The sequence below is a fragment of the Gobio gobio genome, assembly GCF_949357685.1.
Source record: "Gobio gobio genome assembly, chromosome: 23".
Classification (NCBI taxonomy): Eukaryota; Metazoa; Chordata; class Actinopteri; order Cypriniformes; family Gobionidae; genus Gobio; species Gobio gobio.
In genome coordinates, this window is record NC_137119.1 from 42956178 (window position 1) to 42971043 (window position 14866).

General features: G+C 38.1%; 1 protein-coding gene across 1 annotated transcript; it reads left to right on the top strand.

Moving 5' to 3' along the window:
* Positions 1-408: 408 nt before the first annotated feature.
* On the top strand, positions 409-13479 carry LOC307119717 (myosin-7-like). Its single transcript, XM_079806165.1, has 39 exons — positions 409-437; positions 533-565; positions 792-1001; positions 1083-1226; positions 1306-1462; positions 1544-1571; positions 1671-1779; positions 2036-2128; positions 2228-2291; positions 2386-2484; positions 2568-2671; positions 3159-3297; positions 3382-3500; positions 3637-3786; positions 3878-4048; positions 4160-4466; positions 4552-4631; positions 4711-4916; positions 5056-5179; positions 5263-5399; positions 5479-5734; positions 5827-6069; positions 7027-7203; positions 7325-7470; positions 7878-7968; positions 8042-8431; positions 8520-8646; positions 8734-8852; positions 8948-9144; positions 9644-9827; positions 10075-10240; positions 10320-10444; positions 10637-10945; positions 11041-11244; positions 11348-11644; positions 11724-11828; positions 11958-12053; positions 12150-12284; positions 12415-13479. Exons 3-39 carry the CDS (start codon positions 804-806, stop codon positions 12436-12438), a joined length of 5820 nt encoding a protein of 1939 aa, XP_079662291.1. The 5' UTR covers positions 409-437; positions 533-565; positions 792-803; the 3' UTR covers positions 12439-13479.
* The last annotated feature ends 1387 nt before the right edge of the window (positions 13480-14866 follow it).

A 14866-nucleotide genomic window follows, 5' to 3' on the forward strand; every position in this document is an offset into this window, starting at 1 on the left:
GTTCTAGTATGGTTCAGATACATTACATATACAAGAGTCTCCACCTCTATTATGCTTTACGTACATAAAAAAAACAGGCATGTTGTGAAATTGGCCTATGAAACTACAAAACTAGTGAAGATGTACATTTCAGTATAACAATTTTTAGTAAAGATCTGATATCTTTATAAAAGAAGATATACATATGGGACAAAAATATCTTTCCACACACCACATGCTAAACTATTGTGACTCATCTAATCTTTTGTGCTACCATAACACATCACATGCTAAACTACAATGACTCACACAAAGATTTTTTTCATGCACCCAAAAAGAGCTACACACACAAGTGACCCGAACCAAATACAGATGGTCAACGTCACAGTCATTGTCTCTATATAAAGAGATACGTTACAGCACAATATTTCAAGCTCATATAATTGTGTCATCTAAAGGTAAGAGCACACATCATTTAGATTTAATTGTTCATGAGGACTGAACAATAGAATAAGATGACTTCTCATTAATGATGTTTCTTTTTCATTGAAAGGACTTGAACATTCTTGGGTTTGGATTTCATCTGGTAAGGCATGCTTTCATAAAGATCAACACAATGTGTTACAGTATATTGTATATTATAGTACATGTATGTTTATGCAATATTTTCTTTTTGAATTAAATAATTTCTGTTGAAAGACCAATAAATAATTAGAAATATTTTACATTTATAAATCATTATATTTAACAGTAGATTTTTTAATTGTAAACAAGTTTTACAAGTTCTGATAATTTTGTCATCTATGCCTCAGTCTGATTGAAAGATGGTGGATGTAATGTCAGAGTTCGGGGCAGCGGCTTCGTTCTTACGAAAGTCAGACAAGGAGCGTCTGGAGTCCCAAACTCGCCCCTTCGACATGAAGAAAGAATGCTTTGTGCCCGACCCTGTGGTTGAGTTTGTCAAAGCCATGATCACCAGTAGAGACGGTGACAAAGTCACTGTTGACACTGAATTGGGGAAGGTAAGGTCTAATCTCTGCATTGTGGTAGATTGTACACAGGAGTACAGTGTGACTGTCAAAAAAAATGTGTGTTATCCACAGACAGTAACTGTGAAGGAGGTGGATGTTCACCCCCAGAACCCGCCAAAGTTCGATAAAATTGAGGACATGGTGATGTTCACCTTCCTACACGAGCCCGCTGTGCTGTTTAACCTCAAAGAGCGTTACGCAGCCTGGATGATCTACGTGAGTCGAGTCTTAAAACACTCACACATTCTCTTTATCCTACATGAGCAGATCTAAACCTTCTGTGAATCTCCTACAGACCTACTCTGGGCTCTTCTGTGTCACTGTGAACCCCTACAAGTTTTTGCCAGTGTACAACCAGGAAGTCGTCAATGCCTATCGAGGAAAGAAGCGAAATGAGGCCCCTCCACACATCTTCTCCATCTCTGACAATGCCTACCAGTACATGCTGTCAGGTGATGATCTGATTTGTCATTTTTTGGAGATGTCTAATGCAATTTCAAATGCTAAGTTTCTTATGTTTTATTTTCTCACAGACAGAGAAAACCAGTCTGTCCTGATCACGTACGTAATACATATTATTCCACAACAATATTCCTCCTTTCTCTAATATTTTCTATGCTACATTTTACCAGCCCTATAATTAACTGTTTTTATTTTAAGTGGAGAATCCGGTGCTGGAAAGACTGTGAACACTAAAAAAGTGATCCAGTACTTTGCGAGCATTGCAGCAGTATCGCCCGGCAAGAAGGATCCATCAGTGGAGAAAAAGGTACTTAATTCCCAAAAAATGGCTCATTACGGATGAATGAATATACCTTCTATATAACAGCATACAAAAAATAATTACCAAATTAATGATGTCTTCATATATTTAATATTAGAGGCACAAACTGTTATGATTTGATACTCCCTTGTACCATATTGCAATGCATTTACACGTAAACAAACAACATTTTTGTTTTCCCTATTATTTTTCTACTGTGTCGTTAAAATACTTACACTTATTGTTAAAATATGATTCTCAGGGTACTCTGGAGGATCAAATCATCCAGTGTAATCCTGCTCTGGAGGCCTTTGGTAATGCCAAGACCATCAGAAATGACAACTCTTCCAGATTTGTAAGTGGGGTTTACATTGGTGTTGTTAATCTATATTGGTTTCCATAATATGTTATATGCGCATGCTATGTATTATATTATGTATTGCTTTATTTACAGGGTAAATTTATCCGTATCCATTTTGGCCACAGTGGAAAGTTAGCTTCTGCTGACATTGAGACTTGTAAGTACTTTACTGCCCAACATCATTTCAACAAATCACTCATTGAAGAAATGTGTAACTGTTTTGATATTCATCTATTTATCAATTCATTTAGATCTGCTGGAGAAGTCTCGTGTCACCTTTCAGCTCAAGGCTGAGAGAGACTACCACATCTTCTATCAGATTCTGTCCATGAGAAGACCAGAACTGCTGGGTAAAATTACCCATCATATTTATTAACACTGCCAGCTCTAATTAAAAGAGTCTTTTCTGATCTATGTTCCCATTTCCCCTTAGAAATGCTGCTCATCACCAACAACCCCTATGACTATGCCTTCATCTCCCAAGGAGAGACAACAGTGGCTTCTATTGATGACGGTGACGAGCTGATGGCCACTGATGTGAGAGTTTGTTAAAAACATAGGCAGTTCACAATACAAGAACCACATGAAATATTATAAGGAATAATCCACCCAGAATATGCAGTTTAGTCACCATTAGCACTTTTGACAACCTGTATGACTGCGTTTATCCTGAGGAACATGAATCGATAATGTCTTGGCTTTTTTACAATAAAAGCATATCTATGCAAAAGCATAAGTATGAAAAAGCACCATAAAAGGTTCACACAACTTTTTTCTGAAGCAATCTGATTATGTGAGGAAAAGAACAGCGTGAATATGCGCTCCTTTTGTGTTCCACAGAAGAAATTCAGTCATACAGGTATAGAACGACTTGAAAGAGAATAAATTATTCTCTTGTCTAGTCTATTCTTAAAAGACTTCTAATGTACTTGTCAAAAGTAAACATGAAGTGTACTTTGTACTAATATGCAAAAGCATGAAACATGTGCCATGAAATTTAACATGCTCTCTACATTTGCTGTAGGAAGCATTTGATGTGTTGGGCTTCACCCATGAAGAGAAGAACAGCATCTACAAGCTGACTGGTGCTGTCATGCATTTTGGCAACATGAAGTTCAAACTGAAGCAAAGAGAGGAACAGGCCGAGGCTGATGGGACTGAAGGCTAGTTAACTTGGAATCTCAGCTTCATAAATGAAAAAAAGTTGTATATAGAGTCATAGCTCTTTATTCTTTTTTATCATGTAGATGCTGATAAAATCTCATATCTGATGGGCCTAAATTCAGCTGACTTGATCAAGGGTTTGCTCCACCCAAGAGTCAAAGTAGGAAATGAGTGGGTTACCAAGGGACAGAATGTCCAGCAGGTAACAAATGAAAATAATAATCTAATGGACATTAGCACTTTCTGCATCATAAGTTCACTTTCCAAGACATACAAACAAAATCTTTCCTGTCTCTGTAAAATTGCTAGTTTGCAAAATTCAGTCTTTTCTTTATCAGGTGTACTACTCTATTGGTGCTCTGGGAAAGTCAGTGTATGAGAAGATGTTCCTCTGGATGGTTGTGAGAATCAACCAATCCCTGGCCACCAAACAGCCTCGCCAGTACTTCATTGGTGTGCTGGACATTGCTGGATTTGAGATCTTTGAAGTAAGCTGGAATTATTGTTATTCAGTAACAAATCCAACAAGTAGTGCAACCAGTTTGACCATTTTGGTTATACAATATATTCCACCTGCAGTCCAACACCTTTGAGCAGCTGTGCATCAACTTCACTAATGAGAAGTTGCAGCAGTTCTTCAACCACCACATGTTTGTCCTGGAGCAAGAGGAATACAAGAAGGAGGGCATTGACTGGGTGTTTATTGACTTTGGCATGGATTTGCAGGCTTGTATTGAGCTCATTGAGAAGGTGGGTGAATATTATGTTCACGATTATACTGTGAGGGGAAAAATCATATTTTTCTCTGAACTTTTGTGGCAAACTGATATATTGACTGTCACAATCTACAATTCATTGTAGCCCATGGGTATCATGTCCATCCTTGAAGAGGAGTGCATGTTCCCCAAAGCCAGTGATGCAACATTCAAAGCTAAGCTTTATGACAACCATTTGGGGAAAAATCCAAATTTCCAGAAGCCTAGGATTGTCAAGGGTAAACCAGAGGCCCATTTTGCCCTCGTTCACTATGCTGGCACTGTTGACTACAACATTGCAAACTGGCTAGTGAAGAACAAGGACCCTCTCAATGAGACGGTTGTAGGGTATTTCCAGAAGTCAACTCTTAAGCTGTTGTCTGTTCTGTTTGTTAATTACGCTACTGATGACGGTAAGTACATACTGGAGTGTGACATGAAAATATAATGAGCACTACTTTTACTGTTTAATAATAACAAAAATAATTTATATCACAGCTGCAGATTCTGGAGGAAAGGCTGCCAAAGGTAGCAAAAAGAAGGGTTCTTCCTTCCAGACGGTGTCAGCCCTCCATAGGGTATGGAATATTATAACACTATTTTGTCTTGTAAGGTTTTCTAGCATATAAATCTAAATCCTCTGTGGTCTACCAACAGGAGAACTTGAACAAGCTGATGACCAACTTGAGGTCAACTCACCCTCACTTTGTGCGCTGCCTCATCCCCAATGAGACCAAGACTCCTGGGGCGATGGAGAATCCTCTGGTCATGCACCAGCTGCGCTGTAACGGTGTGCTGGAGGGCATCAGGATCTGCAGAAAGGGATTCCCCAACAGGATCCTGTATGGAGATTTCAAACAACGGTTAGTATGAAACCAAATGGTTTTCATGTTTTACAAAATAATTTTATGTATGACTTCAAGTTATTGCAAGTTGCATAATTTCAACTCTCTGTTTGTTAATTTAAGCATTTGATAGAAATAAAAAAATTATTTTGGGTAGATACCGCATTCTAAATCCTGCTGCTATCCCCGAGGGACAGTTCATTGATAACAAGAAGGGTTCAGAAAAACTTCTGGGGTCTCTGGAAATTGATCACGAGCAGTACAAGTTAGGACATACTAAGGTATTTTTATATTAACATTAATATCTTCCAAAGCCACTTTTCCATTGTCATCCTTTTTGATTAAAAAATTCTTCCCTATACAGGTCTTTTTTAAGGCTGGTCTTCTGGGTGCTCTTGAAGAGATGCGAGATGACCGTCTTGCACTTATTATAACTGGAATTCAGTCTGTGTCTCGTGGTTTTCTATCAAGAGTTGAGTTCCAGAAAATTGTGGACAGAAGGTTAGATTTTAGCTCTTCAGTCTTTAACATATTCTCCAAGATACATTTTATAATTCAAGATTTTCTTTATCATCAACAGAGATGCCTTGCTTGTGATCCAGTGGAATGTCCGTGCTTTCATGGGTGTCAAGAATTGGCCCTGGATGAAGCTCTACTTCAAGATCAAGCCTCTGCTGAAAAGTGCAGAGTCCGAGAAAGAAATGGCCAACATGAAGGAGGAATTCCTGAAGTTGAAGGAGGCTTATGCCAAATCTGAAGCCCGCAGAAAGGAGCTTGAGGAAAAGATGATTTCTCTTCTCCAAGAGAAGAATGACCTGCAGCTTTCAGTGCAGTCTGTAAGTTCTCATGGGACTACAACGCACAACTCACATCTTCACAAGTCAGATAACAAAACAAGTTTTACATTTTTTTGGTTTCATGTCGATAGGAGCAAGATAATCTTTGTGATGCTGAGGAGAGATGTGAGGGTCTGATCAAGAGCAAGATCCAGCTTGAGGCCAAAGTCAAAGAAATGACTGAAAGGCTAGAGGATGAAGATGAAATGAATGCTGAGCTGACTGCAAAGAAACGAAAGCTGGAGGATGAATGTTCTGAGCTCAAGAAGGACATTGATGATCTTGAGCTCACTCTGGCCAAAGTGGAGAAAGAGAAGCATGCCACTGAGAATAAGGTCAGTTTTCAACACTGAACCTGTGTTAAGAGTGTTAAGAGTTCACTGTAAAATCCAACATTTGTTTTAACTAACACTTTTAGTTAACTTTAATTAATGTCTTGACTTAATTGTAAAACATCTAGTAATGTGTACTATTCACATACTCAAGTTAAGATGAATTGATTGGTTTGAGTGCCATTTTGTCAAGCAAAAAAAAATTCTTAACTAGACTTTTCACTAATTTCCTCCACATCTGCAGATATCTCACTTAAAGACATTTTGAATGTTGGATCGTCAATACAACTGAAAAATTTAAGAGAACATCACATAAGCTGACTTCATAAATTGATGTTGATTTTCCTAAAATGTCTTTGTTTGAATTCTCCATTATGGTGATTAGCGTTCCCTTTGGTTGGAAACTAGGAACTTAATTTATATTATTGTAATTATCTTCCTATTGAGGCAGCGATGCAACAAGAAATCAGTTAATTGGTTTCAAAGGAAGGGAAGTAATACATGGGTTGCTTTTAAAAGGTGACCCAAATCATTCATCAACTAGTCTATTTTTCATGTCTTTTATTGCTAACACCTTGTGGAACTTTTCATTGGATTGATATAATCCCTCTATATTTGTGATATCTTGCAATTGACTATGCTTGATTCACACACGGAATTCAACATTTAGCACAACAATGGTAGCTATACTAAGTCAAGAGTAAATCTAAAGACAATTATCATCAAGTATTTGAATCTGAATGCCTTTACTGTCATTGCACAATGAAATTCAAGTGCAACTCATTCTGGTAAAGAAAACTTCTCTACAGTTACTAGAAGTCTTGTGTAAGTGAACTATACTAAGCATTTTTTAGTACAACATTTTCCTATTTCACTTTACTTTTGCAATCGGTTTGCATGTTTTTTTAAAGTAAGTTTGACTAATTAGATTTTACAGTGTACGATGACACATTTCTACAGGTTAAAAACCTGATAGAAGAGATGGCAGCTTTGGATGATATCATTGCTAAGCTGACCAAGGAGAAGAAAGCTCTTCAGGAGGCCCATCAGCAAACGCTGGATGACCTCCAGAGTGAGGAAGACAAAGTCAACACACTCACAAAAGCCAAAGCCAAGCTGGAGCAACAAGTGGATGATGTAAGAGTCAGAAAACACAACACTAGAATTAAAATGAGATGCTTTTTTAAAAATTTTAAATTGCGTTATTATTCATAAAGTTAATGTGTAACTATTTTTATATTTTTTTGATGAAATTTAGCTTGAAGGTTCTCTGGAACAAGAAAAGAAAATTCGCATGGATCTTGAGAGAGCTAAAAGAAAGCTTGAGGGTGACTTGAAGTTGACTCAAGAGAATGTGATGGATTTGGAAAATGATAAGCAGCAGACGGATGAGCGGCTAAAGAAGTAATATATATTACATGATATAAAACATAAAATCCAATTTTAATATTAAATACATATATTTAGTAACACTACAATACGGTTCCAATTGACTTTAGTTAACTACATAATTTAACATGTAAACACTAATAATGAAAAATACATCTAAGCATTTATTAAACAATGTAAAGTTAAACATTTACTAACACATTATTAAAATCAATTTAATATTGTTACTACCATTGGGCCTGAGTTGACACAAGCTAACAATGAAATGTTGTATTTTTATTAATTAATTAATTACATGTCTTGTTCATTGTAAGCTAATGTTGTTTAACATTAACTAATGGAACATTATTGTAAAGTGTTACCAGATATTTTAATTAAAATTTTCATATAATCATGCATGTGTCATCCTGTTTACTTGGCAGAAAAGACTTTGAAATAAGCCAGCTCAATAGCAAGATTGAAGACGGACAAGCTTTGGATTCCCAACTCCAGAAAAAACTGAAAGAGTTGCAGGTAACTTGTCTTAATAAGATGGATACATTTGGATAGTTATAATAATCATAATTTTGAATGTATGCACATTTAGGCCAGAATTGAGGAGCTTGAGGAAGAGCTGGAGGCTGAGAGAGCTGCCCGTGCTAAAGTTGAGAAACAGAGAGCTGATCTGTCCAGAGAACTGGAGGAGATCAGTGAGAGGTTGGAGGAGGCTGGTGGAGCCACTGTTTCCCAGATTGAGATGAACAAGAAACGTGAAGCTGAGTTCCAGAAAGTGCGCAGAGACCTTGAAGAGTCCACTCTGCAACATGAAGCCACTGCGGCTACACTGAGGAAGAAACATGCAGACAGTGTGGCTGATCTGGGAGAGCAGATTGACAACCTCCAGAGAGTGAAGCAGAAGCTGGAGAAAGAGAAGAGTGAACTCAGACTGGAACTGGATGATGTGGTCTCCAACATGGAGCAGCTTGCAAAGGCAAAGGTGAGTGAGAGAAATGATGCTGAGAGTCTATAATGTATGTGTTGTCAGTCACAGAAAGCAATCAACTATGATATAATTTATCCTCAAGACACACCTGGAGAAAATGTGCAGAACTCTGGAAGACCAGATGAGTGAGTACAGAACCAAGGCAGAGGAAGGTCAGCGCACAATCAATGATTTCACCATGCAAAAAGCCAAGCTGCAAACTGAGAATGGTAAGAACACAAAATATTGTGTTATGGTACCAACTGAACCATAATGATAATTGGACAAATTTTAATATTTTTTATATTTCATTTTAGGTGAACTTGCTAGACAGCTTGAGGAGAAAGACTCCCTGGTGTCTCAGTTAACCAGAGGCAAGCAGTCCAACACTCAGCAAATTGAAGACCTCAAGAGACAGCTCGAAGAAGAAATCAAGGTTTTCAAAATCTCCTTCTAAGTCTAAAATGTTTGCTTAAGACATAAATCACTGTTGTAATAAACAACTTGCAATATTTGTTTGTTTTTCTTCAGGCTAAGAATGCCCTGGCTCATGCAGTTCAGTCTGCTCGTCATGATTCTGATCTGCTGAGGGAGCAATATGAGGAGGAGCAGGAAGCCAAGGCTGAGCTGCAGCGTGGTATGTCCAAGGCAAACTCTGAAGTGGCTCAGTGGAGAACCAAGTATGAAACTGATGCCATCCAGAGGACTGAGGAGCTGGAGGAAGCAAAGTAAGAAACAAATAATATTTAAAAGTTTAGTCTTTAGTGATGAGATACTTTTCTAAATGTTCTGCTAGAGTTTATGTCCCATTAAACACTTAAAATACAGTTTAATGAATGATGCTTTGGTTGTTCACTATACACTATATTGCCAAAAGTATTGGGACACCTCTCCAAATAATTTAATTCAGGTATTCCAATCACTTCCATGACCACAGGTGTATAAAATCAAGCACCTAGGCATGCAGACGCTTATACAATCATTTGTTAAAGTATGGGTCGCTCTCAGGAGCTCAGTGAACTCAAGTGTGGTACCGTGATAGGTTGCCACCTGTAAAGTACTAACTATTTAGTAGTGTAATGTACTTAACCACTACTAAATATTCCATGGTCAACTGTTAGTGGTATTATAACAAAGTGGAAGTAATTGGGAACAATAGCAACTCAGCCAGTATATAATGAATGATGCTTCAGATGTTCACTATATTTTGTATTTTGATTATTACAGGAAGAAACTGACTCAGCGTTTACAAGATGCAGAAGAAGCTGTGGAAGCTGTTAATGCTAAATGCTCCTCTCTGGAGAAGACTAAGCACAGGCTACAGAACGAGATTGAAGATCTCATGGTGGATGTGGAGAGATCCAATGCTGCTGCCGCTGCTCTGGACAAGAAGCAAAGAAACTTTGATAAAGTAAGGAGAGAACGCACATTTTGTCATTGCCACATTAGAAACTCAAGGATTAGCCACATATTTACAAAACAAAATACCATGTAAAGTACATAATAGCATCGGAAATATTCAATGTTAAATTGATAGTAAACGCAAGTTTCTAACTATGGATTGGGTCTAGTACTTTAGGGTCTATTCTTTACTATAAAACCACTTGACCAAAAGGCACTGCTCTCATTGGCCATTTGGCCTTGTTAAATTTAATCAGGTCTTGGCTGAGTGGAAGCAGAAGTATGAGGAGTCCCAAACTGAACTGGAAAGTGCCCAAAAAGAAGCTAGATCTCTGAGCACTGAACTATTTAAATTGAAAAACTCATATGAGGAGTCATTGGACCACCTGGAGACCATGAAGAGGGAGAACAAGAATCTCCAAGGTAAGAGTGGTTTTACAACTCCAAATCATTGCTTTAATTGCTTGCATTTGTGAGCTCACATGTTATTTCTATTACATAGAGGAAATTTCTGACCTCACTGAGCAACTTGGTGAGAGTGGAAAGAATATTCATGAGCTGGAGAAAGTTAGAAAACAACTGGAGCAGGAGAAACAAGAGATACAAACAGCTCTGGAGGAGGCTGAGGTAAAAGAAGAACCACCATTTCTCCCAAAATTTTTATTACTTTGACAACTCTTTGATTTAAATCAAGCTATCGTGTAAGGCACTTGATCATTCCATATTATTTTAAGGGAGGTCACCTCCCACCCCAAAACACAGGGTTGAACAAAAACTTTAAATCTAAATAATAACAAACACCCATTTTACTCTTCATAGGGTTCCCTTGAACACGAGGAAGGCAAGATACTTAGAGCTCAGTTGGAGTTCAATCAGGTCAAAGCTGATATTGAACGTAAGCTGACGGAGAAAGATGAAGAGATGGAGCAGGCCAAGAGGAACCAGCAGAGAATGGTGGAAACTCTGCAGAGCTCACTGGAATCAGAGACTCGCAGCAGAAATGAAGCTCTCAGGCTGAAGAAGAAGATGGAGGGAGACCTCAATGAGATGGAGATTCAGCTCAGCCAGGCTAACAGGCAGGCATCAGAAGCCCAGAAGCAACTCAAGGGTCTTCATGGGCATCTCAAAGTATGACAAATCTTCAAAATCAAGATTTTATGATGCTTAGAAGAAAGCCAACATAGTTCTTCAGTCTTTTCATTTGTAAAATGTGTACTTTACAGGATGCCCAACTGCAACTAGATGACACTCTTCGTAGTAATGAAGATCTCAAAGAGAACATTGCCATTGTGGAGAGACGCAACAATCTGCTGCAGGCTGAACTGGATGAGCTGAGATCCATGGTGGAACAAACTGAGAGAGGAAGGAAACTGGCTGAGCAGGAACTGCTGGATGTCAGTGAGAGAGTTCAGCTCCTGCATTCTCAGGTATGACACATCTCTGCATTAACACAAGTAAAACATTTAAACCTTCTCTTAGTACACAATATCAACGAGAGACTATATGAATGTCAATATTGTCCATGTTCAGAACACCAGCCTGCTGAATCAGAAGAAGAAGCTGGAGGGAGATAATACTCAGCTTCAGACTGAGGTTGAGGAGGCAGTGCAGGAGTGCAGGAATGCTGAGGAAAAAGCTAAGAAGGCCATCACTGATGCTGCCATGATGGCTGAGGAGCTGAAGAAGGAGCAGGACACCAGTGCTCATCTGGAGCGCATGAAGAAGAACATGGAGCAGACCATCAAGGACCTGCAGCACCGTCTGGATGAAGCTGAGCAGATCGCCTTGAAGGGAGGCAAGAAGCAGGTCCAGAAACTGGAAGCCAGGGTAAGTTGCTGATTTTTTTTATAAACTACTTATAAAGTACTTCTAAAAGTTTATACTAAAATTGTTACACATCTGTAAGGTGAGAGAGCTGGAAAGTGAGGTGGAGATAGAACAGAGAAAGGCCACTGACTATGTCAAGGGGATTCGTAAATATGAGAGACGCACCAAGGAGCTCACCTACCAGGTAGGAAAAATAATGCCTAAGAATTTTGCCCCTGTTTGATTTCATCATATTATTTGTTAAAAAATACATAAAGTTCAGTATTTAAATGTACTATTTTGCATATACTAAAAACATTTTTAATTTGCATAGACTGAGGAAGACCGAAAGAATCTGGCTCGCCTGCAGGATCTGGTGGACAAACTCCAGCTGAAGGTCAAATCCTACAAGAGATCTGCTGAGGAGGCGGTGAGTAATTTCCCATACTGGTGCCATCTTATGATACGACTTCTCTAGAAATTGTATCTTTTGATTTTCACAAATGCTGTTGTGTATAATCTCTAGGAAGAACAATCCAATTCCAATCTGGGCAAGTTCCGTAAACTGCAGCATGAGCTGGATGAGGCAGAGGAGAGGGCTGATATTGCTGAATCTCAGGTCAACAAGCTGAGAGCCAAGAGCCGTGATACAGGATCCAAGGTAAATATTTAACAAGTGTGGCAAAAAACAAACGCACAAAAAAACATCCATGTCGATTAGCTGTGTAGAATTTAAGACATTTTTAAATGGATCAGCTTACCTTTAACCATTTTCCCCTTTTTCTTTCTAGCAGAAGGGGGCTGATGAGGAGTGAAAATATTAGATGGATCTCTCTTAACATTGATTGCCATGACAATCTCTTCTGTAGTTCTGTAGAATAAACCAGACATGAAAATCCTCCTTATGACCTTATCCTCTTGTATTTTTTTAACAATGTAAACATTGCAATATCCCAACATTATCCTGAACACAACAGTAAATCAGTTGCCTAAATGAACTGTATGTGCCACAGACTAGGCTGTCTAGTCTAAGATCTAATTCAAAATAAATCTGAAATGTTCTTAAATGGACCATATGCACAGAACGTTCTTTAGATCTTCCGCAATTATATAAGCCAGTTGGAAAACTTCCGGCCAAATGTCACTTGTTGGAGTGTCAGTATCTTTGTCCTGAGGTAGCTTTAACAGCATCAATGGTGTAATAGTTAGTGTATAATATTCAGATTTTTCTTCTTCTGATAATCAGAATACAGCCACTTAAATATCCGACCTAGCATTATTTTGGTAATACAAATGTAAAACAACATAAAAAAGACACAACCCACAGTGTTCTTCGTCAGCAAAATTGAATTTGACCATCAGTTTTCACTTTCATGCACCAACACACTGTAAATTAAAGATTTCTTGTTCACTTTAGATTCATTGAACAAACGTTTTTACAAGTGTGCCGAAGCTTGCAGCTTCTGTCAGTGATTATAGGGAGAGCGCGGTGCTTGTGTTCTGTGTTCACAAGAAAAGTTAGTACTTGATACTTCACCATGACAATTTATTTTTAAACTATAGTGACTTTATAATGTTTAGTATTCATTCAAAAGCAAAAAGTAAGAAAAAAAATATTGCAGGAAATGGCTTATATGAGCCAATAAATGCTCATCTGCCACCGAAAGATAATAGTTAGGTAAATAAATTGAGAGTTACAAAGAAATAATGCAGTATAAAAATAACATATTCCTAAGTGATCCAATACAGGCTTCCATATTTTCCAAAATATATCTAGTTTGTCATTGTTCTATATTGTCTATTGTCTATATCAACTTCTCAATATGAATAAAGCTCAGCAGCACATCGAATGTTGGAACAATGTCCAGTGTCCACCTCTTTAGAATCAATCAGCAAAAACCATAAATAGGAAATACACTTTCTTCTTTCTAATCTTTCAAATGTACTAAAAGAAGGTACAGAAATTTTGTCTGGATATCACCAGACCAAACTCAATTTAAGATTGAACATTGGTCTGGGGAGTCTGCTATGTATTTTCTACTGCACAAGAGGCGTGATAAACGTGCATAAATTAAATGACTCTGTACGCAATTGGGTAGTCCTTCAACCAATCAGACCACAAGAGGCGTGATTAACGGGCAACGATAAGCTAGTCTGTGACTGGTTCCCGTAAAAGTGTAACAGAAGCAGTAGAAATTAATGTACAAGTTTCCAGACTTAGTTGCAGGGCAAAATCAAATCGCCGGCAGACCAGGCTGGGTTTACCCAGTCTAACAGAAATCACCCCAAAAATGGCAATCATTGGATCTGGAACAATTTCTTGTGAAGTACTTGTAAAGGTTACAACATGTCCAAAGGGAATGTGTGTTTACCAATTTTACAAAACTTCTGCAAACCACAGAATGCAGATTTAATTGTAAGCAACTGCCCATTACACGGTATGCTTTGACACAGCTCATCCTCAGGGAATAAAATGAAACTAAGCCATTATGATTTAAAGTGCACATGGATCTATTATAATGCCTCCATCAAAGCCATTAAATTTTATTTATTCAGTTTTACAGAACAGTAACATGCAGGGGGAAATTCAAGTACTATATATGTAGATGTAATGAAGGAGTCCACTGTAGGCGAGTTTAAAGAACCTAAGTAAGTACTGTTTATTGAAATCATGAACAGATACAAAGACTTGACATAAACTATACCAGAACTTAAACGTGAACAGACACTCACCAACAGTGGTTACACGGACAAAGCTAGACAAAGATATATGGCAAACATGAGGGCTTAAATACACAATAACGATAAGACAAGGGACACCTGTGAACAATGATCAAGACAATGAACCAATGAGAACATGACAACATAGTACACATGACAAGGGAGCACATGACTGTGACAAAACATGACCATGAAACAAAAAACAAATATATACGTGACAATAGACCATTACATCTCTATGGTGAATGTGAATTATGATTTGTAGTACAGTCAGTATAAATTATTGTTGTGAACAGCCATCATCGTTAGAAATTACAATCTCGTCTGTTGTGTTGGCAATACTGTAGTTCTGTAGGCTACACAATCATGGGGAAGACTGCTGACCTGACAGCTGTCCAAAAGACGATCATTGACACCTTGCACAAGAAGGGCAAAACACAAAAGGTCATTGCAAAAGAGGCTGGCTGATCACAGAGCTCTGTGTCCAAGCACATTAATAGAGAGGCAAAGGGAAGGAAAAGA